The sequence below is a fragment of the Branchiostoma floridae genome, chromosome 2 (genome assembly GCF_000003815.2).
Source record: "Branchiostoma floridae strain S238N-H82 chromosome 2, Bfl_VNyyK, whole genome shotgun sequence".
In the NCBI taxonomy this organism is placed as follows: Eukaryota; Metazoa; Chordata; class Leptocardii; order Amphioxiformes; family Branchiostomatidae; genus Branchiostoma; species Branchiostoma floridae.
In genome coordinates this window covers 8,345,692-8,371,418 of record NC_049980.1, presented here as the reverse complement: position 1 = coordinate 8,371,418, position 25,727 = coordinate 8,345,692, and the positions used below count along the sequence as shown (strand labels likewise).

The following is a 25,727-nucleotide window of genomic DNA, read 5'->3' as shown; positions in this document are numbered from 1 at the left end:
TACAATGAAGGAAAGACATACAAATGTAGAATTGATGCATCCACAAGGTCATGATGCTCAAAACATCTGGGCAGAAGTGAAGTGTAAGGTCATACAAAGCTCCAGTGAATCTGGCTGCTGATTAGATTTCAGCATGAATGAGTTCTCCATCAACTAGACAAGGCTGGATACTGGTAACGCTGAAGAAGGGTCATGGGGGCACACATGGGTTATCTCTTAATTGGACATGGGTATTAACAGCCATATAGCCTATGAAGCATGTTTCCTCCCAAGTTTAGGGGTTATGTGTACACATTTGTTTCTGACTAACAGGTTAGGCCAGCTTTTGCAACAGTCCTGGAAAACACTTTGCTGTTGTTTTTTCTGTTCAAATCTACATTTTGATATATGTGCAGGTGGCAAACATTTGAAATTAAAGTCTGACAGCTGTTCATGTGACAATCCTTACTAGATAATCTGATTGTAGAGCTTAGTCAGACCATGACAAGTAGCATTCAGTGCAGACAGGGAACAAATCAAATACATGTACTGTAAATGCATTTAAGTTTGCGGGGATTTAATTTTGCGGTAGCAGCAATAAGGACTTTTCACTGTGGTTTTAAGTTCACGGTAGCACCATACACTGAAGTCTCTTAGTGCCATGGAAAGTTTTAAATTGGTGGCTGCTTCACCGCAAAAACAGCGAACATTAAACCACCACAAAAGTTTCTGCATTTAGAGTCGATTCCGAGTCACCGAAGGGGTTTTGAAATAATATTTGTAGTAAGTTTAAACTACTCTAAGTAAAAGAATATTTTAGTCACTGAAGTTCTAAATTGTTTAAACAATTGAAAATGAAAGTTTGAACATGTTTGAACCTATCTAGATATGTTGGAAACATTGGGAAAGAAATGGTACAAATATCTCTTTATTTAGAACAACTTAGAAACATCTATGAGTTTTTGTCATTGTTGGAACATATTCCAACAATTTGCGTCATTTTTTTCCTCCATAAAAAACTTTTATTACCCCCATAAACCAAGCTGCTAAGCTGGGTCTTTTATTTGTGATCACAAATGATGAATCTTTCTTTGCTGACACCGACTTACCAGAATCACCTTCATATAAGTTAGTTGCAAAGATATATCATACTGTGAATATATAAGTTACGTCACATTATATAATATAATATGGTATTGAAAACTACCTTGTGCTTTAGCATACAACGGTAATTATTGCTAGATACGATCGCAATGAATTCTTTGGAAAGGCAAGACCTTTTCCAGTCACAGTATCTGAATACCAGAGAAACTTCCATGGAGCCCAAGGCTGCAGCAGACATGTTGAAATCATAAGTAAGGAGAGAAAGCTGCCTGGTGCATATTGATTACGTTATCTACCATTTCACACATTTGTAAAAGGGAAATAATTATCGGAAATGTGTTGGATTCTGGTCCCCCAGCATATCTCAAATGTATCACTTACTGTCTACATACAAATGGAAATGACACATTTTTTCTGGTCTGAAATGTCCATTAATGCCATCTGCATGCTAAGCACCACAGTGTGTAGCACCCTGCTGTACAACTGAAGGGCGGTTTCAGAAGCAACAGTCAGGGGCAGATGGAAAGGGGTCTCAATCATGACAGCAATATCATTACAAACGACAAAGAGTTTCCCAATACTGGACAATCCTACATATTCACCTCTGACACACAGTAAGAACTAAAACTGTTAAGATCTGCTGTTTGCACAGCTGATGATCACAACTCGAGGTAGCAAAAACTTCAGCAAAATATATGAACTACCATTTGGCAGGGGTATTTTAGTAATGAGTATTAGTATTTGTCTCAAATAAAATTGTGATCTTTCAGTTGCTTTAGACTGGCCTGAATACATCATTTTCATGAGCTGGGCCTGATTCATGGTAGACGCTCCTGACATGTGCAAAGAAAGAACTCAGAAGACCATGTTCTTTATCTTTTCATGTTGTAGGCGGGGAAAATAACCACATTGATCTCCCAAGATCTCCATGCATCTCTTACTCTGAGTCTTCCATCAAGAAGCATGAAATCCACCCTTTTTTCAATAAACCTTCATGGATCTGTTCACTGCATGGGCAGCCTAATAATGAAAAACTGTCTTCTCTGTCGACGTCCAAAGCATTATTGACTTTTGGTTCCACCTCAGTCATTCTATGAGCTCAGATCACTTTAGAGATTTAGTAAGGCCATGTCCGTTTGATTACATGGAATTATCGACATCCGCGAGCACATCAATTTTCATCCGTTTTCAAAAGAAAGGTTTTCGCCCTTCATAAAAAGCTGCAAAATGAGCAAATGCATGCCAGAAATTGTGACAAGAAAAATATTAGAAAATGGATAGTATACATGTAGAATACCATCTATATACTATATAGTTGATTCCAAAGCCAAAGAAGAGGATGTGAAACAAAATGAAGAGTCTATTGTATTCAACACTCAATGTGTGTTCAGTCATTTAATAAACCTTCCTGACCACTAAGATTTCATAATGAAAGTACATGTTTTTGTACATGTAACTTTTTGGGCTACCACTTTTTGTCCCACAGTCACATAAGTTTTGGGTTTGCTAGAGGATGTCATCCACATAATCAAATCAACATGGGCTAACTGAACACCATCATGACCATGCTACCATACACCTACGCAAAAATCTACCCTACTTCCTAATGTTGGATTTTGTGAGATTGTCATCAGTTTTGAACACTCTTAGGTCTGAGTCTCTTAAAAGCCTCTCAGAAGCTTACTTTTCCTTTGAATATCATCAGCCAAAACACATTGTAGGTTGCCACAGGACACATAAAGGCCATTGACCTCAAGCTTGTAGAAACTTGTAGGCAATCAGCTTTCTTCAGTAAGTCTACCAAGACTTTTCGGACTAAAAAGTACTCGAAATGATGCATGGTGGTTACACATATCGCTATGGCTTCACTATTGGTTTATCTTGCAACTGTAAAATTCTGTAATATATAATTCAAATACTGGTACACAACACAAAATGTGTGTCCCAAGGCTATGAATATTAAGATGATACTACAGTATACCAATAGACGAGTTGCAAGTCTACCTTTCAGGATAAGACACAAGTCATTAGAATGCAAAAACATTAAGCACAACCTCCACCTGATGCAGAGAAATGTGCCTGAAGAGTACTCTAGATTGTCTCTCTGCAATATCTTTTCATCATTACAAAAACGTTCTCCTTGCTGTCTGAAAGAGCTAGCACTTTCCAGTAACCACAGGTATTAAGAGCTAATGGGTTTTCTTGTGCAGGTTGAAAATACATACACCCTAAGGTGACCTTATAATGGCATTCTTGTAAGTGCTTGTAGAATATAAACTACATGTATGGTAGATTACAGGTGGCATAACCTTTCTCATCCTTAACATTCTGTAAGTCATAGTTAACTAACGCTGACAAAAAATAAGAAATTCTTCAGATGCATATCTTCAAGACGTCCCAGTTTAAGGAAACGTCATAAACGATATCACCATAAACTGTACCTACACAGAAAGTAAGCAAGCATTTTCTCCTTGAAGATGCAAGGAAGTTGTCACTTTGTGCTGAGAAGCTCTGTGAACTCTATCCTTGCTGCTACAGTAGGATTGGAAAGGGGAATTATCATGGCTCGCCCCCCTAAAGCCGCTGATTCGTATAGATGTCTCCCTGTCACACTCACTCATCCTTCAGATGCAGCAGCTAACTGAAGATCTTAGCACCAAGAGAGTGAAACGATTTGTGTCTGTTTCCACTGGGGACGAGGCTGATTAGGGAAGCCATTAGCTGAAATGGGTCAGCTGTCTGCGGAGCCTGCTGGCTTATGGGGGTACTTTTGTGAAGTGCCGGGAGGTTCTTGGTTCTCTTTGACTTCCCAAATGGCTGTTAATGGCTGATTAGGGCATGGCTGTAAAATTATCCTTCAACGTGAAAGGTAGCAATCACAAGTGTGCGATAAAGGTACACACTTTTATTTCCATGGAAATCAAGCTATGTGAAGAAAAGCTTATTCTTGCATCTAGCTTTCTGTATCCTGTCTTCTTGTTTGACTTTATTGTACAGTTCTTTCAGACAATCATATTTTAATATGTTACAGGCTATGAACACATCCTGATCAATGGTATCAGGGCACTCATTGTATTCCTAATGGTTTCTCAGATGCCCATCTCAAGCATAAGCAACATTTGACCCAAACCACCCAGATGAGCACTAAGGGCTTTAGTGTCCAGGTTCTATGTCCCTTATTGCTCATTTTACCCTTTCAGCCTGCATCACCAATAGCCCATTAGCCCACCTAAAGTTTAGCCTATTGGTCTGGTGGCCTGGTATTATAACAGCCTGTTGATGCCCTCACATACATTTTTGCATGCATTAAAAAAAGGTATAGGTAAAGGTAGTTCCACAGCCTTTTTGAGGCCGTAGGGGCAGTCTGTTATTTTCCACTGTGTCTAGGGCACGGCATTGGAAGGGAAACCCCGCCCCTCTCCTTCCACTGTTTTCATGTACCCAACCAAAGTCAGGCAATATCACTAAATGAAAGTGTACACCTGGGTGGAGTGAGGAAAGTCCTTAAGTGCCATTACAAGGACAGAATATCTTGCCAGGAATGCAAGGAATCGAACCCGTGACCTCTGCTTTGTTTGTTTTTGCTAACCTAAGCCACTTACAGTTGCTATTTGACGCCGACTATTTGACAGCTACATGCATTTAACACAATTAAATTTTTCACTTAAGTCATGAACAAAACCAATTCGAGAAATTACCAACAAAGAAACCTTCTTTCAAAAATACTTTTCATGGTATAATACATGTATAACAACAGCCTATAGTTTGGGGTACACAAAGCACAAGACATTATGTTAATAGGGCTGAGAAACTTGCAATCACTATGCAGGAAGGGTGTATGGGCACCTTCATCACCCAAAACACGTCCAAACTAATAACTATGGTCTCAAAGGTGTGGGCTGGCAAGGTGACATTAAAGGTGTTACAGCTCATCAACAGAACTAAACCTCAAAGCAGCCAACATGCATCTAATCCAGGAGTATCAGAGTTTAGCTACAACTATCATATTCCAATTACAACTACACTCACACATGCCTTTTTCCAACACCCACATACTAGAGAGTTAAATACATTCTAGAGTTTCTTTGTGCTTTTAAAAGAGGAAGTTATGTGTGAAGGATCATGCAACAGGTAGGTCTGCTACAAAGATCATGGACAGTTGCAAAGTGCTTTGTGCAACCAGCTTTGACTATTCCTTGATCATCAGCATGAGGTGTGCATGTTTGCATCCCTATCTGATGCTGTGGTTCATTCCCCACGTTTCTGTAATGGAGGATGGTACTTACAGCAACCGCCTCACAGATCTGCCTCACTGCTTCAGCTGCATCCTTCTCCGAATAGTACCCTTTCTGGATGATTCTGTGGAACAGAGAGAAAGATTACAAACAATCTTGCCTTCTAGCATTGACTTCATTCCTTTCCACGTTCTGCCAGGTCTAATACATTTCAACTAGTCCTGGGTACAAGATCAGCAATCCAGCCATCAATCTTTTTCCACAACTATCAAGCAAAATGTAGTCTTCAGAGCACAAGCCAAGGCCTACATGAGACATTTGCAGCAATGATGTCAATACTAGAAGATGATATCAGGAAGCTGATGATAGAAAGTGTCATGTCAGTTGAGTGGTTTTTGTACTGAAATGCATGTAGTAGTGTACAAAATGTAGTAATATCCAGTATTAGATTATGTTGCTGCTGGGGTCCCTGATACAGAGGTGGGCAGTGATCAGATAGTATTGGCTAGATAGCTAGCAAGGGAGATTGAAAAAAATCCATTTGCACCACCAGCAGTAAGTGGCAAATTTTGTGATGTCATTTTTTTTACAGAATTTAAAATTACCACCAAGGTCTTGCTTATCTCACTTTGCCTTGAGTTCTGCGTTCATATCTAAAAACAGGTGGTGCCAGGTGGTAGAAGCAAAGTGGATGCAAGGACATTTCTGTTTACCGACTGCACTACCCAAATTCCTACAGCGCACTATTTTTGTCACTTCCTCTCGGGTACTTTGTCAATTGCATTTTCATTTTCTCTCACATGTTTTTGCAGGGATATGGATCTACAGGGTGGTGAATCCTTGTGGAATATTACTAGAAATTATCTTCTAATATTTCTAAATCATCTTCTAAAGAGTTGATGTACAAATGAAGTTATTGCATGCCAACATTTCTTGAAAAGCAAAACAGACATGGATATTTCAAATGGGTGAAAATCAAATGAAATGGGAAAAATCAACTGTACATGTTTTGTGAAAATACAGTCACTAACAATAACTAACTGTTCTCCTGCAGCTGTAACATCAATTCGACCTGAAACCATCACATACTGCCATGTAATCTTTAATTCAGAGAAGAGATTGTATGTTTTTCTGTGTATTTCAAAGGATTTCATTCGATATAGGAGTGACATGGTAAAGAAATGTTGATACCTGCCCCTGGTGCTGAAGATAGAATTGTAGTACACTAAATGGTGGGATAGCAGGAACATTATAATAAAAATGTACATGTACTTGTCAATAAGGCTTCAGTAAACCTAGAAGCAAGGACGACTGGCATTAATGATGATGCCAGGAAGTGCCTGACATTTGCTTTTGGTATCAGCTATCAGTAATAAAGTAGCGCCTCCGGCTTGGCTTGCCCTAGATCTACACATTAAGCTCCCTGGAATACAAAAGGTATCTGATAAACATGTTACATATTTCATCTTGTTGTACAGCTCCATGAAATGGATCCTTTCCCCATGTTTCTATATAAGGTATTTTCCTCACCTCATCATAACGGGAACAATATCATAAAACATGGTAATATGCTGATAGGTTTTGGGGACAACGCCTAAACTGTCCGATGCGCTTACCAACTAATATATTGTATTTTTTTTTTTTGCTTTGCGTCCTCCTGGAGATATCAAACCATGAGATAAAGGGTTGTCCTAGGATTTTAACGTGCATTTTGTATGTATGTAGTTATCTTGTACAGAATAAAGATGATATGCATTTTGTATGTATGTAGTTATCTTGTACAGAATAAAGATGATTTGAAACCTTGAATGTCATTCAGCACCAGGGCAGATGACATATCTGTTTTCTTTCTTTGGATGTTAGGTAAGTGCACCTAAAATTATTCAGCACCAAGGCCATGTGCAAGGAATTGCTAGAGTCCCAAAACTATCAACTGAAGCCTTATTGGCAAGTACATGTAATATTCCTGCTCTCCAACCATGTAGTGTACTACAATTCTATATTCAGCACCAGGGACAGGCATCACCATATGTTCACCATAGATCTACAGTATTTTCTATAGTTTCCAATCATGTAACTTCACAACTGGTACATTGTAAGAGATGCTGTGAAGCACAATCTTATGTGACTGTGTATTTTTATAAATAGCACTTCTGGAAAGTTCAATGCATAAGAAATACACAATTACCAGCAATGATTTACCAGATGGTGCCTGCAGGGTGCAGACATTCAGTAAGGGTATTGTATGTCACTGGGAATAGCCAGTGCACATATCAAGCTTTTTTTTTATGACAGCAAGGTACAATTCAGATTTAGGGGCAGCTCCATAAGAATCAAACTTTCCATTATAAAAAAGATCAAATATGTAGGCAGAAGCTATTGGCTGACCCAGTAAATACTATTATCTGGTGAATTTTGACATTAGTCCTCAAATCGTGGCTGAAAAGGGTCAAAGGCCTCCAACCATGTCTTTCTGCTTTAAAAGCCTTTTAGTTTAAAGCTTATCTTACCTTTCAAACAGCTCCCCTCCAGTAACCAGCTCCAGCACCAGGTACAGTTCAGATGCTGTCTCAAATATCTCTCTCAGCTGAATCTGAAAATGTACAGTTTATTCTTAGATTCAAGTAATGGTACTAGTAAAAAGTTGCATCTCTGGTGCTATGAGACAAATAGGTCTGTTGGCTGTTAAGGCCACGTTTTTTTCATAATTTTGGGGAGATTTTACTTCCATATGACAGATTGCAAGATGAAGCTTATTCAAGAACAAGTCTTGACACTTCAAGGTACATGTATTTCTATTAACAATAAAGTATTATATGTTAGGCCAACTCAATTCAATTTCCTGGTTCTCTTTTTTCTTATTCAAGAATTAGCAACTTTGAGATTAAAAACAGAGAAGAAAGTCTACAGAATCCGATCAAACTGTTCAACATTTCAAACAATGTACTCAAAAAGATTACTTCCATAAATGAACAGACAAATTTTACAGCTAGGAAGACAAGGCATTTAGGCATTTATTTCAGATCAGGAAAAAAGGAAACAGCTGATCCAAGAAACAAAATGGTGTGACATCATAGTAAAAAAAAGGATTTGAATCAAAAAAGATGTACTAGTGCAGGGCCCCACATATCACAAGATAAAACAGTATTTACTAGTAGGACTTTGTCAGTATCGTCCTAAAACCAAGCACTCCGTCTATCTTTCTGTTATCTCGCAGTTGTTCCAAGATCTAAGAAATACAAGTTTTCTTGATAGATTGGAAGATGAAGTTTACCAAATGCCATGATAGAGTTTTAGGCTTTGCTAAAAAATACTTGCAATAACTCGGCCTGGCTTCCCCTAAGGCTAATAACTCTTTGATATATCATAGGTCAAGGATATCCGCATGACGTTGACAACTCAATGCCAAAAAAAGTTATTAATAATTGAGTAGGAAAGTGATCCATAATTTATCACTGCTCCACAATCTACTGTTCCCAGGGGCCTGTTTGTACTAACCAGCTTTGGAAACTGAGCTGTGGCACTCTCATACAGCCTTCAGAAAGAGGAAAAGCCGATCTCATGGAATAATACATCATCCAAATGAAGAGATTTTCTGTCCCAAAAAACCAGAAAGGGAAAAGGATAGAAGCTTTTGTTGCTATCCTTTGGGACGTCTTTGGAAAGGGCGGAGATATAATGGGAAACCGCAGTGCTCTCACAGGTAAAGCCAGCATACCTAACGTTCATCCATCTATGCTCCAAATGACAAGTTGTAGTGTGCACTTGGGGGAGAAAGTTAATGGAAGGGAATGGCTTTCTCATGGGCTGCCCGCTGTATTATTCATCGAAATCCATCATGGATACTGGAAAATTACCAAAACGAGGAGAGCATATCCTAGAGGGGAAGGTGCTAATAGCACGCTTCAGCCACCACTGGGTATTAGGTCCCAAAGGTCGTGGGTTCAAGTCCTGTAACCCATTTTCATGGCTTTCCATCTTACATTGAGGACGTGGAAGCCACAGGAAGTATTGCGAGTGGATATGAAGTTATCTCACCTCGGCCTTTTATGTGACAGTCAGACCGATCCCATTTTCAAAGAAAACAAGATGGATGGAATACTAAACATTTTTCGCACAAAACTGTAACTCCAAAGAATAAAGATATACCTTGCAGTGGAGAGGATTTCTGAGTGGTTTGAACTTTGAAAAAAAATCATTGTGCCAATCAAGATGGGGTTTTTATATGGAAAACAAGTCCATAAGAATAAGGTACTATTTTTATTGCACCCTCCCTGACCATTCCTGTCATTTATCACCTTCTAGCTATGGCAGTAACAGTCTACAACAGTACTCAACTGTTGCTTCTGTCCATAATACTGACACATGAACAATAGACCCCTTTGAACCACAAAAAACTGCCTTCGTCATAGGGGGGATTTTGCTCACAATCCGTAACGCCATTGCGCTCATCTGTACATAAAGAATGCCTTTGAAGCTTGTACTTGTCTCCATTAGGAAAATAAAACTTACAATGTTTGGGTGCTTTAGTCTCAGCAGGATTCCAACTTCAGCTCTGATGATCTTCTTGTCAGTCTGAAAGAAAAGACAACTCCGGGTTACTTTCACAACTGAACAAGTCCACTCATATATAATAGTAGTAATGAAAGACAGAGAACAGAATATCTCCAGCTAGAAGTCCCTGACAACCTTGAAGTTCACTGCAGCAAGTCTGACTCTGAAGTATTACAATGTCAAGAGCAAACATCCAAGTCTTCACAATAGGAATCAACTGAAGATAAATGCTGATGACTTAAGCTTCATAATGTGTGTCATGATTGTCAAGGATGGACCTAAAGTGGACAGAAACTAAAACACTTAACGGTGAAGAAACAAGCAGGTTTTTATTCCTTTATGTAACTAACGTCTGTTGATTTGTTGACTAACGTTACCCTGCAGAAAAATGTGAATTTGCATTAACGCTAGTTCACCTTTATCTGTGGGTGACCTTTATCCGTTGTCTTTAAAAACAGCTTATTTAGGAGTATTAAGTCTGCGGACTGTGCTTTCAAATTTGCAATATTTTCAAAATATTTCGATTTGAAACCACCGTCCGTCGACTTCATATCCCTATATACGTTTTTTCTTACAAACAACGAATATAGGTTACCCTCGGATATAGGTGAACCAGCATTACATTCACAGGATGTAGCTTCCACCAGTGTTGGCAATAGAGGCATGATACTAATACAAGTAGGAAGCATTACTGGCCTGAGGGCTGACTTTTTGTAAGTGAGGGTACCATGGCAACAATTAAGACAATGAAGGTATTTTCAGGACTGTGCAATCGTTTTAATACAGCTTCTGCATATCCAATCAAAGAATTGAATAGTCCTAAACCTCTGACGGATGATGGAGCCATGTTTCTCTGCTTTGCAAGCTGTGAAATGATATATCACAGGCTGTAGCCTCCAGCAGGGTTAAGTTATCATTAGTCACGGTACCATGGCAACAATTCAAACTGGCATGTTCTATCCCCAGGACTGCGCAATCATTTTTAACACAGCTTCTATCTGTATCTATCCTCTACCTCTCATCTACCTATCTGTATTATCGTCCTAGAGCTCTGACTGATCATGGAGCCATGTTTTTTTTTTTTGCTTTACATGGTACCATTGCAGCAATCCAATAGCCTTCAAGACAAAGTGTATACAGGACTTTGCAGTCATTGCTGTGCAGCTTCTGATGAACTGAAAAGCACATCGAAAGATACATTATACTCTTTACAACCTATTCATTTGATAGCCTTTGGAAGTGTTGTTTGGTAATCTATTCTTGTGGTGTCAGGAAACTAAGCTGGAGGCCAATGGTCTCAGTAGTCGATAATGCCAAAGAAGGTGAATGGTTGGTTTCAAAAACCAATAACTACCAATGAAATCCAATGGTTGGTTTCAAAAGTTGCTAATGACCAATGAACGAAGGCCAATGTTGGTTTTAATAATCAATAACAATAGCAATGCAGTAAGCGTTTTGTGTCACCCAGCCAAAATAATGTACTTGGCTTCCGGTAGGAATAAGCCAATAGATTTGATACACCCAATTTGTTGGGCTAAGAGGTGAAAAGTCATGTGATTGTAATGGCACCATACATGTGTATGTGGTACACCAAAGGGCAGCCATGTCAGCTACTTAAACTACAGAGGGCTGCTCCTTCACAGGTGATGGTCTGTGATCTGCAGCAGCACCCAGGAATACATGTGGCCAGCCCATGGGAGATAGCAAAAGCCACAGATGAAATCAGTCTCTAGCTCTGACATGACTTTCAATAGACAAGGCATTGATGGAAGATGAAATAACAATTTTATGGATAGAATGAGATATCACTGACTCATATTTCATGTTCAGTGGCCATTATGTATAGTGGCTATAACATTTTGTGCAGGTAGGAAAGCACTATCAAGCTGGCATCGCATTGAAGTAACCATATTATAAATTTTGAAATGACTTTCTTGGAAAATGTCTATCTACAACCTGATACTATCAATGATCAACTAGTAGAGTTTATACTACAGCTTTTTGGTAGTGACATTCTTGGCAAGCATCAATTGGCATTAACCACAAATCATGTTTCATGCTTGGCTGTGTTGACATGGGGTACTGCACTTAATCTCATGAGATATACCGCGCATCAAGCCCAGAGGGAAATAAAAGATAACCCTTTAAAACGTAAAAGGATGGGCTGCTTTGCTGTCTTTATGGCTGGGGAAATAAAGATGATAGGCTAGCAGCAATGCCCATTTATCATTGGGCAAATAGGTAGGTAAAGGCTTACAGGTAAACTTAGAGTTAGAGAAAATAGGCTAGCAGCTAGGCAATATGCTGCAACAGTATGGGATCCGTATACAAAGAAAGACAAAGATAAACTTGAAAGGGTACAGAACCAAGCTGCCCGATTCTGTACAAACAACTACAACAGGGATGCTAGTGTTACCAAAATGAAAACAGATCTACAGTGGACATCACTTGAAGACAGAAGGAAAATGTCCAGACTTTGCATGATGTACAAAATGACCAATAAGCTGGTGGACGTACCGACTGATAAGTATCTAATACCAGCTCAAAAAAGAACAAGAAACAGCCATGACTTCAAGTACCAGAGTTTCCAAGCTAGGATTGATGTGTTCAAAAATTCGTATTTTCCCAGAACTATCGTAGATTGGAATTTGTTATCACCAAGTACAGTAGGGGCATCTTCTCTGGATAGTTTTAAAGAACGCTTGCAGTTAGATGTGCAAAAGTTAGGTGTGACGGATCGTTCAGTGTAATATAACCAGCTGCTGCCGCGCCGCGTGCCTGCGAAGCTGGTGTGTTACGCCGAATGGCGGTTATACCGGCTATACAGATACAGATACAGATACAGAATATATCATTGGGCAAAGGTAAGGTAAACTTCAGAAGTTTTAATCCATTACAGCGACCAAAACAATCAGTTCAGCTGCAGCTTCCTATACTAATTTACAATCTCCCACAGCATATTTTTGCCATGCCCTTTCCAAGAACACCACCAATGATTGACAACCTCATGCCTTCCCGGAAGGTTCTTCACAGATGATGCATCTATCAATGAGCTTAAACAGGAAATAATAATTTACTTGTCCACCGGTCAGAGATTAATGGTCCCTTGCTCGGAAAGTGGCTGAGAGTGACAATCTATTAGGTCGGCAAACAGCCTTCCCTGTGTGTGTGGGTGCATGTGTTAGTGATACGTAAGTCAGCATAGAAGGGCAGGGACGTAAGTGGGCAGAAATAACAGCCACCACATAGCAATCTCTGCTTCTCTGCAAGATACTCTGAATGACATGTAGACTACCACCAAGAAATAAACAAAACAGAAAATATGCAAGAAAAGTAGCATTGTATACACATGTGCATAAAAGAACTTTGAAAAGGGATGTATTTCATCTTGTCGGCCATGCTACCATCTGTTGATGTCTTCTATTCAAAGGTCACATGTCAAACCAAACAATCATCAGTTATTATTATTACAGATCATGACAGCTGAAAAACACATCAAGCTATAGGTCAAGAGTTCAAAATCCTGATTGTTGTCCTGCGGTCAAAAGTTCAAATCCCAGAAGTTGTCACTCATTCAACGTGTATGCTACTAAAAAAGAGCTGCCAAAAAGTCAGATAGAAGATTGTAAAAGAAAGGTCCCATCATCCGTCATAATAGATCAAGCAAAAGTTAGTTCTCCCAGCACAATGAAAATACACAAATTGTACAAAAGATTCATCCCGTTATTTTATAGTTATGACTTTCTTTGGCAGTCCAGTCTCAGAAGACTGCTAGTAGAAGTATCTCATCTGTAAACAGAAGATGGGGATATAGCCATGCCCGTGGTACTGATTCCAGGGCTGCTTGGCTATGGCAATAGGTTACATTTAATTTCCCTATGGAGGTACAAAACCTAAGAAATCCTTTCTTGTGGGATGTGCTATGTTGAAATGTCTTTCAAAGAAAATCAGTTAGCTCAGTAGGACAAATTTTATACTCTTCGGTACAAACCTGGTGCGTTAAACCATATGGTGGTTTACAGGATATGTAAAGCAAAGAAGCATGAAAATGGTTATTTTTGACAGTTCAGCTGATGTCAAACCATCTGCTATTGACTGTGATCTGTACGTATTGTTGATACTTGAGTTAAAAAAGCAAAAAGCTAACTTTTGAGTACTGTGAAGACCTTACTAGGGCCTGGAGCTCCATGAAAGGCCTTTAAATTGGTCTGAGATATTTTTCATTTATCTCTAAAATGCTTCAGATGCCTTTCATGACTACTGCCAATTCAAACGCCTTTCACTGAGCTCCTGGCATTTGTAAAAATGTTTCCAGTACTCAAAGCTGAAATTAATAACCAAGTATGTGTTGTCTGTAACATGTGGTCTGGACAGGATTGAAGTACTTACAGTTTTCTTGATTCTTTTCACTGCGTATGGAAGTTTGGTGCCCAGCTGTTCACAACGGTACACAACAGATGTGGCTCCACTGGGAAAAGAAAAAAAACAATGGTTGAGCCCTGAGACAAAGCTACATGCAGCTCTGATGTTCCCATTCTAAACTGTAGTTGACTTAAAAAGGAATTATCCTTTTTTGAAGCGTTTGAAAAGATCCTCTAGCTATAAAGCTAGTTCACCTTTATCTATGTGGTAAGCTACGTATAGTTGAGTAGAGTATTTAGGGACATCAAGTCAATGTCAAACTGCAATTTATTTTTACATTTTTATACATAAAAAATATTGCAATTTGAAGGATGTTATATAACATCCTTGTTGAAACCAAAATCAAATCAACTTAACATCCTTAAATACCCTGCTTTTAAAAACAACGGACAAAGGTTACCCCAAAAAGGTGAACTAGCGTCTATTTCTTTGCATTCAAATACAGAAAACCAATTGTTGTGTACAAGACCAATTGAAAATGTATTTTTGTCAGCTTGAAATGATATATTCATCAACAAAAATCAACAAAACATGGACTCCCATAAAATGAGTGGCACAAAAGATAGTTTTGTTTTTCCTCTTATCATTCAAAAGATGACCCATTAAGATTTTGAAACAAAAAAAGACAGAATAAAATTTCAAAAGAAAAAAAGATAGGTTGTGGCCCAATATCTGCCCCATACACACAGTAACAATACTGAATGTACTAATGAGATGGTCGGAACCCTCTTTTAATCAGTACATCTTTTGATGACATGGGCAGGAAACCAGGTGTGCCAAGAAAAAATAGCTCCGATATGATGGTCATTAAACGCATGCTCTCTTCAGCTTAATAAAAGGAGGCTGGAGACTTATCCTTTCTGTATGGACTTACAGAGTACAGAGTATGTATCATCCTCAGTGATTGCTATGTTTTATCCATAACATGTGATAAATTTTCTTTATGCATGCTTTCATCTAGACTGAGATCAAGGCATGTTCTACCGCACAGTAAAAGACCACACAATGAGTCCAATCAATTTCAAAAGGCTTTTTCGATAGCCTCATTTATGATTGGCTGTGTGGGTCTATGCCACAGGAAGAACATATTTAGAGTTGAGAGCAGAGGACAGTATAGATTTTAAACAATGGCTAAATAAAGACATGAAATATTAGGTTTACTACTTCTAGTATGTATCATAAATTTCTGCTATAATAATGTTAGATTATGCTACCTCTTTCAAACTGTCGAGTAAAACTACTAAAAGTTAGTCTTACTAGCCTTTTAAGCTATCCTGAACAGTAAAAAACAATTTTAACAACATAAACAGGAATAGAGACCTCCTACTTGGAGAAACTAATGACTTGGTGAAGGGGAGAGTATAAAGTTTCACTGAGAAAATGTAATATTATAGTTTCTTTAGATGTCCTCTCTCTGGTGCAGGGTAATCAAGTTAACCTGCTTGATTTGAGTAACTTGAGTGTGGGACAAAAAAATCTTAATGCTAACAGATAATCAAATCTTCTCTTCTTACTATTAACTTCAAAAGAGCTACTGGTTCTGTGCATATGGAATTACCATGTAAGACAAAATGCACCAGGTCCTAGAGACAAGCTTTGAGGTTTGTATCTCACTCACTCACTCATCCTCGCTGCATATCAGTCTTTGCTGAGGTGGGCCGTCATTGATAGGAAAAAATAACAATCATTATGAATTGTTGTTTTGAAAACAATATTTTGCAGCAAAATTTTGATGGAGCAGATCATTATAATTGAATAAGCAAAAGTAAATTATTGACCTGAAACAAAACACTAAACAATGCTCAGCTTGCCACCATTTGTCCTTTTTATTTTCTCCTTTGCCTTGTTTCTGAACAGCTACCATTTTCTAACACCTAGCTCTTGCGTAACTTCACGTATGTGTAAACCTGATACCATGTTTGTGTTCCAAAATCAGCACAGCAGAAAGAAGCCTTTGAAAGTTTACATTGTACATGTGCAAATGTATATAATGATATGCAACCCCATGAACACATTTGTTTACACTGACTTCTCCTCATGCTTGACACAGTTTAGACTGCAAGCACTCCAGATTGATTTTTAAACAGACACTTACATGTTGACACAGTGCATGGCAACCCAAATGCACTATAATGCTCAATACTTTAGTGACAATGGAATGCCCGTCTATCCATAAACATAGAGATTTGTCACCAGGACATTGCCAAATATTTCTCATGCCTACAGCTGTACGCTCTCTGATGTGTGTAAACTGCCTACTCAAGAGACCAAAACACCTGTTGCCAGCCACTGCCTTTATATTTTATAACATACTAGACCTAAGAAGCTGTGCATAGGCCACCATCACACCACCAGAAGAAATGTAAACTTGCAGCATAATCTAAAAGTAATGGCAGCACAATGTTACAAATGTATATGGACATAAGCCACACCAATTTAATTTCTTGGTTGTTGGAAAATGGTAGAGACCATGAACAGGCAAAGTTTATACTAAGATATTATATCAAGAACTTCCTTCAACGATTAGTGCTGACATAACATTTTGGTGTTGAATCCTTTGAATGGTACATGCAATATTTTTGCATGTGAGTCAGAAAAATAACAAAGGGCCTCAACATGCATATTTAATGATAATCATAATTGATTAGTCAGACACCATTAAGCCATACCAGGTTAACAAGTAGGTATTGACTTAAGCTTGGTACCAAAGCTGAGAGCAATTGAAGCAAGATTAGGGCAAAGTTTGTCATGATCTGCAGACCATGCATTACTTTGCATCACAAAGTTTAATATTCGTAGTACAAAATACCCTGTTTATGATCCTACAACTTGCCAAGAGCATTACTGAAAACCAGGAAAATATATTTTTAACTCGAAGTGTTAGTATTGAATTTAGTAATTATTTTTACCTGTTCATCTACTGGGAGAATGACAGTGGGTGTGAAATCTATAAACATATAAGATATCATTAAATATAGAGTGTGGGAAGATACAATCGCCTTTGCAAAATTATGACAAACCACCAAGCTTATTCGGCTGTGCCATAAGTTGTGTCGAGTATGGACCAGGGCTGACTCCTGCTTCAAATCTTCTTTAAATCTTTTCTTTCAAAGTTTCAATTGTTAACTTTTTTTTTCTTTCAATTGTTAACTTTCTGTACTAAGTCTGTCATTAAGATTTTCTTGATGGTCAAAGTGAAAGTTTTGTCTATCCAAAACAAGCGAGGTTTTGTGACGTGACAGAGGGTCAGATCTTGCATGGAGACACAGTATAGCCCTGCTGAACTGTATCACCTTTATACTAAAATATAGTAAATTATACTACAGAAACTCAGTCTAGGCCTTTGATCCATGATTGTTACACCTGGGGCCCCCGGGGTTAATGTGAAAGCCTCATGACAATCCTTTCCTTTTCTCCTCCTAACAAAACCATGCATAGCCCTCCTCTCACCTCCCGACCAAGGATGCACAAACTGAACCTTATTGTTCCAAGGATGAACCAACCTTGGACAGGTCTTTGTTGCCATATACCAATGTGCTGCACATAACATGGTTTTACAGGGCAATTTTCTGTCATTACCTTCGGGTGTTTACACCTTCACCCATAGCAACCAACAAGGTTCCTCATTAAGAATTCTGAATGAATTCCTAATGCCTGGTTCTTGTCATGCAACTGTGCTAGCTTATTCACTCACAAGATAGTAATAGGCATACCAATTGATTGTGATTCTATGACAACAGCTGTCTATTGTCATGTGGTTAGAGGGTATCACACTATATCATCAGAATGGTTATTATATGTATTCAGTGGTCTTAGGGACCTGGTTTCAAGTGTATCCTTCAGAGACATTTATGTATACAACGTCTCCTCAACAATAATTCATTGTCATTAAATATTCAACAGCAACAATCAGGTCAGGGTACTCTATTGCCACATTAATCATAAAAAGGACAGAAGAAGTGTTATGAAAACATTTCATGGTTGTGTTATGAAAACATTTCATGGTTCAGAGATTCTGAAGAGATGTTAGATTCAGGGGTATTGACTTGACTGTTAAAACCAATGCCATTAAACATTAAATCTAAATGCTTCAGCTCTAGTAATAATTTGAAAGTTAAAAAGAAGTGTCAAAATTAGGGCGCCAAAATTAGGATTACAGTGGTTTAAGTCAGGGTCTGGAGGCATCTGACATATGCAAATCTAGACTCCTTTGTAGTCAAAAACACCTGCTGATTTTTTTTATTAAAGGGAATTTGAAGGATAGTAAGAATCAATCTATGTATTCTTTATAGCCGATATTGCCTTTAGCATAACACACATGACCACAATCAGTAAGTATCATACATTTAATTTACAGAAGCCCTGGATTTCATTTTATTCTCCAAATACTACTGAGCAAAAGTCAAGTTTGACTAATGTGATTTACCAGCAGTCTGTTTGTCCAGTTTTGACACTGTGCCAGACAGGACAGTGAGGAATGTAGTGGTAACTACCCTGAACTTTGCTCGACTCCAGTCTATTCTCTTTCAAACATGATCAAGTATCTAGTGCTGACACTACAGACATGAGTTGGATGGCATGCTTTTGTAACCATAACTTTCCTGTTAAAACAAGATGCATATTGCACACTGACCATTAGACATTAGCGATTCCCATTAGTTCTCTGTGCAGTTTGCCAAACATACAAGGCAGGAGACCGTAAACTCAGCCACATACACGTTGGCTTAAATTTTGCATAATGAAACAACACTGCAACCACCTGTCAAAACATGTTTATCAGATTCAGCAAAAGATTCAGCAGAAATTTGAAGTTACATGTACATTTAGTGCAGTGTTCAGCAACGATCAGATTTCAAAAAGAAAAACTTTCATCTTGACTACACAGTTTGTTAATTTGATTGATCATAGATTTTTGGAAATATCCATACAAATACTATATAATACATTTATCAATTAAGTAACACCATATATATCACATTAAACACCCTGATAACTTTTCCCTGACTGGTACACAACAATGCAAATGCTAAAGTCTGTCAATTCTTTTGTTTCTTTTCTTGGAAAAATGTAGGCATTACAGACATGGTCATGAACATGACCTTCTGACTGTTTAGGAATGTTGTTTACATGTAAAACATAGCACATTAAACCTGGAGGAGGAAAAATCATTCCTTTGTGTCATAAACATTCTACAAAACAATGTCAAATTAATATTTTCATATATTCTAAAAATGTTCAAGAAGATAACCCTAAGATTTGGCTTTGCAATCGATGTAATGCTAATTAAGTGGAATGATCTTACTTTATCAAAAGAAATATAGTATATTACGTAACTCCCATCATAATAACTCTACTAGAAGTAACAACATTTTCGCAGGGCTATAATTTCCAAAAGATCAATAATAGCAAGAGAAAGGTCATTGCCAAATTTAAAAAAAGAAATGTCACAAAACAATGAAATACCAAACAAAGTACTTTTCAACAGGCTTACATTGTACTTTATGATCTACAATATGCCAAAGAAGTTGGGTAATCACATGCTATACAGCCTTGTTCCAGGCCAACTACTTTACCTGTCAAAATTATCATGAATGATAAGGCATAGAAAATAAATAGAAAAGTCTTCTCACAGTTACAATTGGTAAAATCAGGCTGTCAAAGGTGTCTTCGTGATCCTGACATTATCAAGTTGACAGATCTCTTAAAGTGCACAATTGGAATCAAACTTAAACTAGGAATGAAATTTATCATGACCGCAATCCAAGCGCCATACTTCCATCCTGTTTGCACAAAGCCGTCCAGATAACGACGATAAAAAAGTAACCAGATGCAATTTAGAGTCCGGACCAGTGAAGTGCGGTTGACAGTACAATTGATTATTGAGTGTATTACCACAAAGACCAATATCACTTGGCCTGAATACCACATACACCAGGTGCATGTAAATGGAAGCAATGTAAGTGCTGGGAACTTCATGGTGTATAAGATCAAGAATCCCAGTGATTTAATATCCCATATGATGTGCCAGATGTTCCTGTCATATCCTGCCACTTTATAAGCCTCAAAATGAATGATTTACACGAGCACAATTATCAGGTCCTCAACTTTGATTATCTTTACCATATGTCACCTTAAGAGTTGGGTAAGGTGAATATTGTAACCAAAGGTAGAGCTGTTTAGATGTACATATGTTTGTGGCAAAAAGACATTTTTGCATGAATGATGCTGACAGACGTATAGTTGCATATTGCCAAGGTGGTTATCGTTAAATGGGATGAAGTCTGCCATCTCTAATTGTATTGCTAGTTGATATATGTATGACATATTATCAAAAATTAGAAAGTTTTTGCAGCATAGTCCTCAAAACAGTTGTTATGTATCACAATCTATTTTCATATCCACATTAGAACACAGAATGCTGCTGATGCATAACAATAATTCACATATAACATGAAACCCACACACTCTACACACCCACATCAGTTTTCCTGATTTTTATTTACTATGGGCCCTTCTTAGACTTTGATACCAGAAAGCCCTACAGCTATATCAAGATTCTTAGATATAAACATCGCATCAAATGCTTCACTAGCTATGTGACTCTTGAGACAAGCAGTCAGCCAATCGCCCTTAATCTTCCCCAACAACCTGTAACGTCAGTCTTGCACACCATTATCACTCCTTGGGGCATATTTCTCAAACACCCCAGCTTCGCCTAGTGATGGTGGATAATATCATAACTAAAGCTATAGGGGTGAATGTGCGTGGTGAGTCTGCCATCTGCATCACCTGAGCAAGATAACATGAAAATATTGAAGCCACTTGGATTCTATTGCTTGTTTCCGAGAGTTTCTAAAGGTTAAAAGATAAAATGGCTGAACCTCAGACTGAAGATGAAGCATGACACTTTTTTGTTAATTAGTATTAGTAGTGCAATGCAGCTTTGCTAATTAATCTGCTTGCACGTTTTCTTAGGCGTTTTTATTCGGCTTTCTATTTTGTACTGTATTATTGAGGCCACGAGACATCGACAAAAGAGTACAACATAGAAATCCTGATGAAAAAACGTCAAAAACAGCCGGAGCATAACCTCTGCTTGGAGAGTAACTGTTACGGCGACCTGTAACACAAGTCTTTACATCATCAGTCCGCTTCTTCTGATGACATTTTGACCAAAAAAATACCCAGTACTTTTCGTCTGATAAAACGTTGATGGCAAATGCATACAAACCAGCAGAAGCTCCAGGTAAACAAGTTTAACACATACTTCAGACATGTCTCTTTCATCTTTACAACATTTACACATGTCGAAGGGACAAAAAACGTCCAAGATATACAAGCAACTGCCTCTTTACAATTCTATTCACAGGGACCTTTTGGGGCAAAGAACAGAGCTGTGTCCATGGGGATGGAGATACAGGGGCAGAAGTATGCTGGCAGTAATGAATTCCTTAGGAAGTACTCGTAGCAACAGTAAGGAACTGTGACCCGTATCGTGACAAGGGTTTTATTTCCAATCTCCGATTGCAAATTTCTCTGGAATATGTCAGCCTCTTACTTTAACTTAGGAATAAAATATCTGCATCTGAGCTACACTCGTGGACATTCAATATTGAATACACCCATGGGGGTTCGATCTACTTTGAACCCTCTTAATACCATCATTACCTATATGCCATTCCAATCCCAGCCATGGCCATGAATTCTAACTTATCTACGCCCACTCATGAACAGTGGGAGTGGACTTTATCATTCTGTACAGACCAAAATCAATACCTATTTCACACCCTTTAACATTACCAATGGCATAGAAAATGAAATGTTATCGACTTTCAGGCAGAAAGAGATCTCCTTCTGTACCAGCAATCATTAAACTGTGTTCCCTGTGGACTGGATGTGTTGTTTTTCTCTCTCAAGTTTGGTTAAATTTTATCTGGAGCCAGTTGGATGTTGGTGTACAAAGTATTCCGCACAAAAAAAAACTGCTTAGAAAAAACACTCGTGATATTGACACACTGGTCATTCATTACCAAAATAAACATATCATCATCTTCAACTTTGAATTCATTCATGGTGTCATATTTTACCAGTACACTTGTCTATATGAGTTAAAAACGGTATATTTGGCACTAATGAAGATATCAATTACGACAAAAGTCCAGATTATGAAGCAGGTTTCCCTTCAGCAGCAGACAACTTTTTGTGTATCATCCACCACTCGCAACAAGTTGTGATACAATGTAGTCTGCTGCGCATATTTCTTAATGCTGATTTTAATGATATTGGTATAAGAACCTGGCCCTGATAGATAAAAGACTGGATACCGCAGCATCAACGCCTCCCCCCAATAAATACTGCCGTTCCTAGAAGGCTGCAAAGGAGGCTTATATAAAATTGTTTCATTATGACAAATTTCTTCAATTAGTTAATGAAAATTTATTTCAGCAAATAAATGTCCATAGCCATTAAACATTATGGAAAGGGGAATAATCAGCTGTTACAATCTATGTTGCGTATCAACATATTGTTATATTATGTCATATCTCCACACAAACGATAGCAGTACAATTACATAGTACTATGATATCACATCAGGCTTTAGCTGTAATAAAGGTACATTTATCTGTTTGATGACCCTACAGAAATACCAATGACTTTAGTCCCCACTGTAAAAGCTTTCATCCTGTCTGGAGTGTCTCATCAACTCTAATTTTCCCATTGAGAATCTATTAACGTTAAACAGTCATCATGCTTGTAACTATTCCACCTAATTGGCAACGTTTTCAAAATCTATCTTAAGGGTCTATATTCTATAAACATAATGTCAAATATTACAGAATCTTTCAATGTGTTCAAATAAGTCTTAATTACTTGGCTCCATGGTCAGTAAAAATTCCCAAAGACTGACGTTGATGAAAGTTTATTGCAGGTACCTGACGTGTGTGAAGGCCAATTGAAACTTAACGACCGTGCCTTCTGTAAGGTTCACCAGTTGGGGCCACTTCAAAAATCATTATGGATGGGGGATGATGGAGCTGCCTTTGTTGAGGTTTACATAATGGGTTTACGAGATCTGTCAGTAACATGCCAGGATTTTGTGGGGGGGGGGGCTTTTGTAGATTTTGAGGGGGTCTGAGAGCATGCACCCATGGAAAGTTTGGAAATCCAAACCCCTGAGATAGCATTTCCAGAGTTTTATGGAAAACGGAGACTGCGCTGCAAACAGATGATTCAATTTCATTGATTATTCTTTTGGGATACCTCCTACATGTAGTGTGTGTGTGTAGAGGTGGAGTGGGTGTCACCACCCCACCCCACCCCCTGCCTATAAGAATACAACACTGTATCAATATTGGTATCATTGCTGTTAAAATCTCTACAGGCATACAGACCTACAGTTTGAAAACAGAAAAAATTTTATAATATTTATTTCATAAACTAACTTTTCAAAGGGTGTTTGTCCCATTTTATATCTCATTTAAATACCTTAAGTTTTATTGGATTGTGGTAAATGAGCAACCTGTTAATGTACTTGGCCTTATGTGGCAATAAATGTCTTCATTTATTAAATTCCCCCCAAAAAAACATAGATCCTGGCGGCTTCAATGGTTGGTTTTACTTTTAGCACCAGGTGCACCATGAAAAATACTAGTACCTGATCACTTCCTGGCCGCACCCATGCATGGAAAAACACGTACCTTTGCCACGGTTGAAACACAGGACCATAAACAAAACTGTGCCAAGTTCTTTGAACTATGTAAAGTAAACACCCCTATAATTCAAACCATATAAAGGCCAAGGGGAAACTATGCCACTTCAGGGGGTATTGTTGGCAATCTTCCGTTGCTGTGTTGCCGAACGTTTAACAGCGATGGCCAAAACCGAGCCGCAGGGAATGTCCGGGAGAATGCCATTTAAGCATTAATCCACGTGCAAAGACTGTGCACAAACTTTATTCTTACGTCTAATCTTCCCGAAGCATCTGAAATTCCGCACGTAAGACTGCCAGTTCACATTCATGGCGATCTCCGTGTGTATTTGGTAACCAACATGTGCACGCACTGTTGTTTGTGTACACCTGCTCAGGTGAGGTATCAAGGCATGTACCATCGTGTATCTGTGGTCTTTGATCGTTTAACTAGAAGACCGGACTATTTTTGAAGTAAATACTGTACTGTCTAATCTATGTGCACGACCTGTTAATCAGATTCTAGACTTGAACGTGGTAAAACGTTAATCATACACAGCGAAACACACAAGTGTGATTTCTACAGGAAGTAGGGATCACTATATACTCACTGTCCTATCTGCGGCCCGAGCTCGTAGAAATCTTCGAACGCCGCCTCCGTGCGGGACCCCTCGATCCAGAAGGTGTCGGACCCTCGGCTCGGCGCTGGCATCGCAGTCATCGGTAAGTCTAGTCGGTCACACGGCACGAAAATGATAGAGATCTCCCCTGCGAACACTCGTACACGCGCCTGGAAGCAGTGGAGATTTTTGTATGGGAAACAGACTGCGGTTGAATCGGGGATGCCTGTGCTGCTATGAGTTGGGAGGTTGGCCCATTGGCTGCTCGGTTCGCGTCTGTAGTGAAGTTGTTGGCAACCCGCTTTCACTAGGGGACGGTACACTAACAGCCCCGAGGGGAGCTGGCGTCGTGTAGTAAAACGATTTAATCGTACTATCCTGTGATTCCATCACAACATGTACATAACCACACATTACTTTGTGTATAAACTACTTCTCTTGGTTAGTTAACTAACGGTGACCGGTGTACACAACAAAGCACGAGTACCCCCTTAGTTACGAATGGCCCATCCCCGATGTAAACATTGAGTTTACGTCACGTAATTGTTCTGGGCATGCGTGCTTCCCGCAGGTGTGTTCCCGTGACATGTGGGAGGTTACAAAAAAGCTGTTCAAGAGGGGATTTCCTGGGGTCGGGGGTAAACATCCGCCGGGATCATAATCAGAAGTAATACACGTCATAAAAATGCCAAACAATGCATGATATACAACCCTTTTTGTCCCTTTCACAAGTGGCAGCTTGTGATAACTCGTAAATACCTTCTTGCAGCAAAGTGCTAAAACCTTGAACATAAACAGCAAAAATAAATCAAGCGCCATACCAAATTTTAATTAATTGTAGTACAGTTAAAGTTTTAAGGCACTCCCAAAACCAATCTGCCACATTCTGCAGTACATTACTCTAAATACATTGAATAGTTTTTATCCATCAAACCAATGGAAATTAAATAAGTTTTCTCTTTAACAAGATAACGTTGGTTCACCTTTATCCGTTGGGTAGCCTATTTTCGATGTATATAAAGATACTGTAGGGTACAGTATTTGGGGATCGTTAAGTCTATGGAAGATAGTTTCAGACTGCAATATTTTGAAAATGTTGACAATTGAAACCCACGTAGAACCGAT

The 25,727-nt window shown here is 38.6% G+C and overlaps 1 protein-coding gene across 1 annotated transcript in view; it reads right to left on the bottom strand.

Annotated features, from left to right (window-relative positions):
• Positions 1-24,928, bottom strand: part of LOC118408272 (calcium/calmodulin-dependent protein kinase type IV-like) — a 38,747-nt gene extending 13,819 nt beyond the window's left edge. Inside the window, exons 1-5 of the mRNA XM_035808944.1 lie at positions 24,594-24,928; positions 14,262-14,340; positions 9,831-9,893; positions 7,829-7,911; positions 5,370-5,442 (exon numbers count right to left, since the gene is read on the bottom strand). Of these exons, the coding sequence (XP_035664837.1) occupies positions 5,370-5,442; positions 7,829-7,911; positions 9,831-9,893; positions 14,262-14,340; positions 24,594-24,703 (408 nt within the window). The 5' untranslated portion in view covers positions 24,704-24,928. The remainder of the gene's footprint in view (positions 1-5,369; positions 5,443-7,828; positions 7,912-9,830; positions 9,894-14,261; positions 14,341-24,593) is intronic.
• Positions 24,929-25,727: the final 799 nt, after the last annotated feature.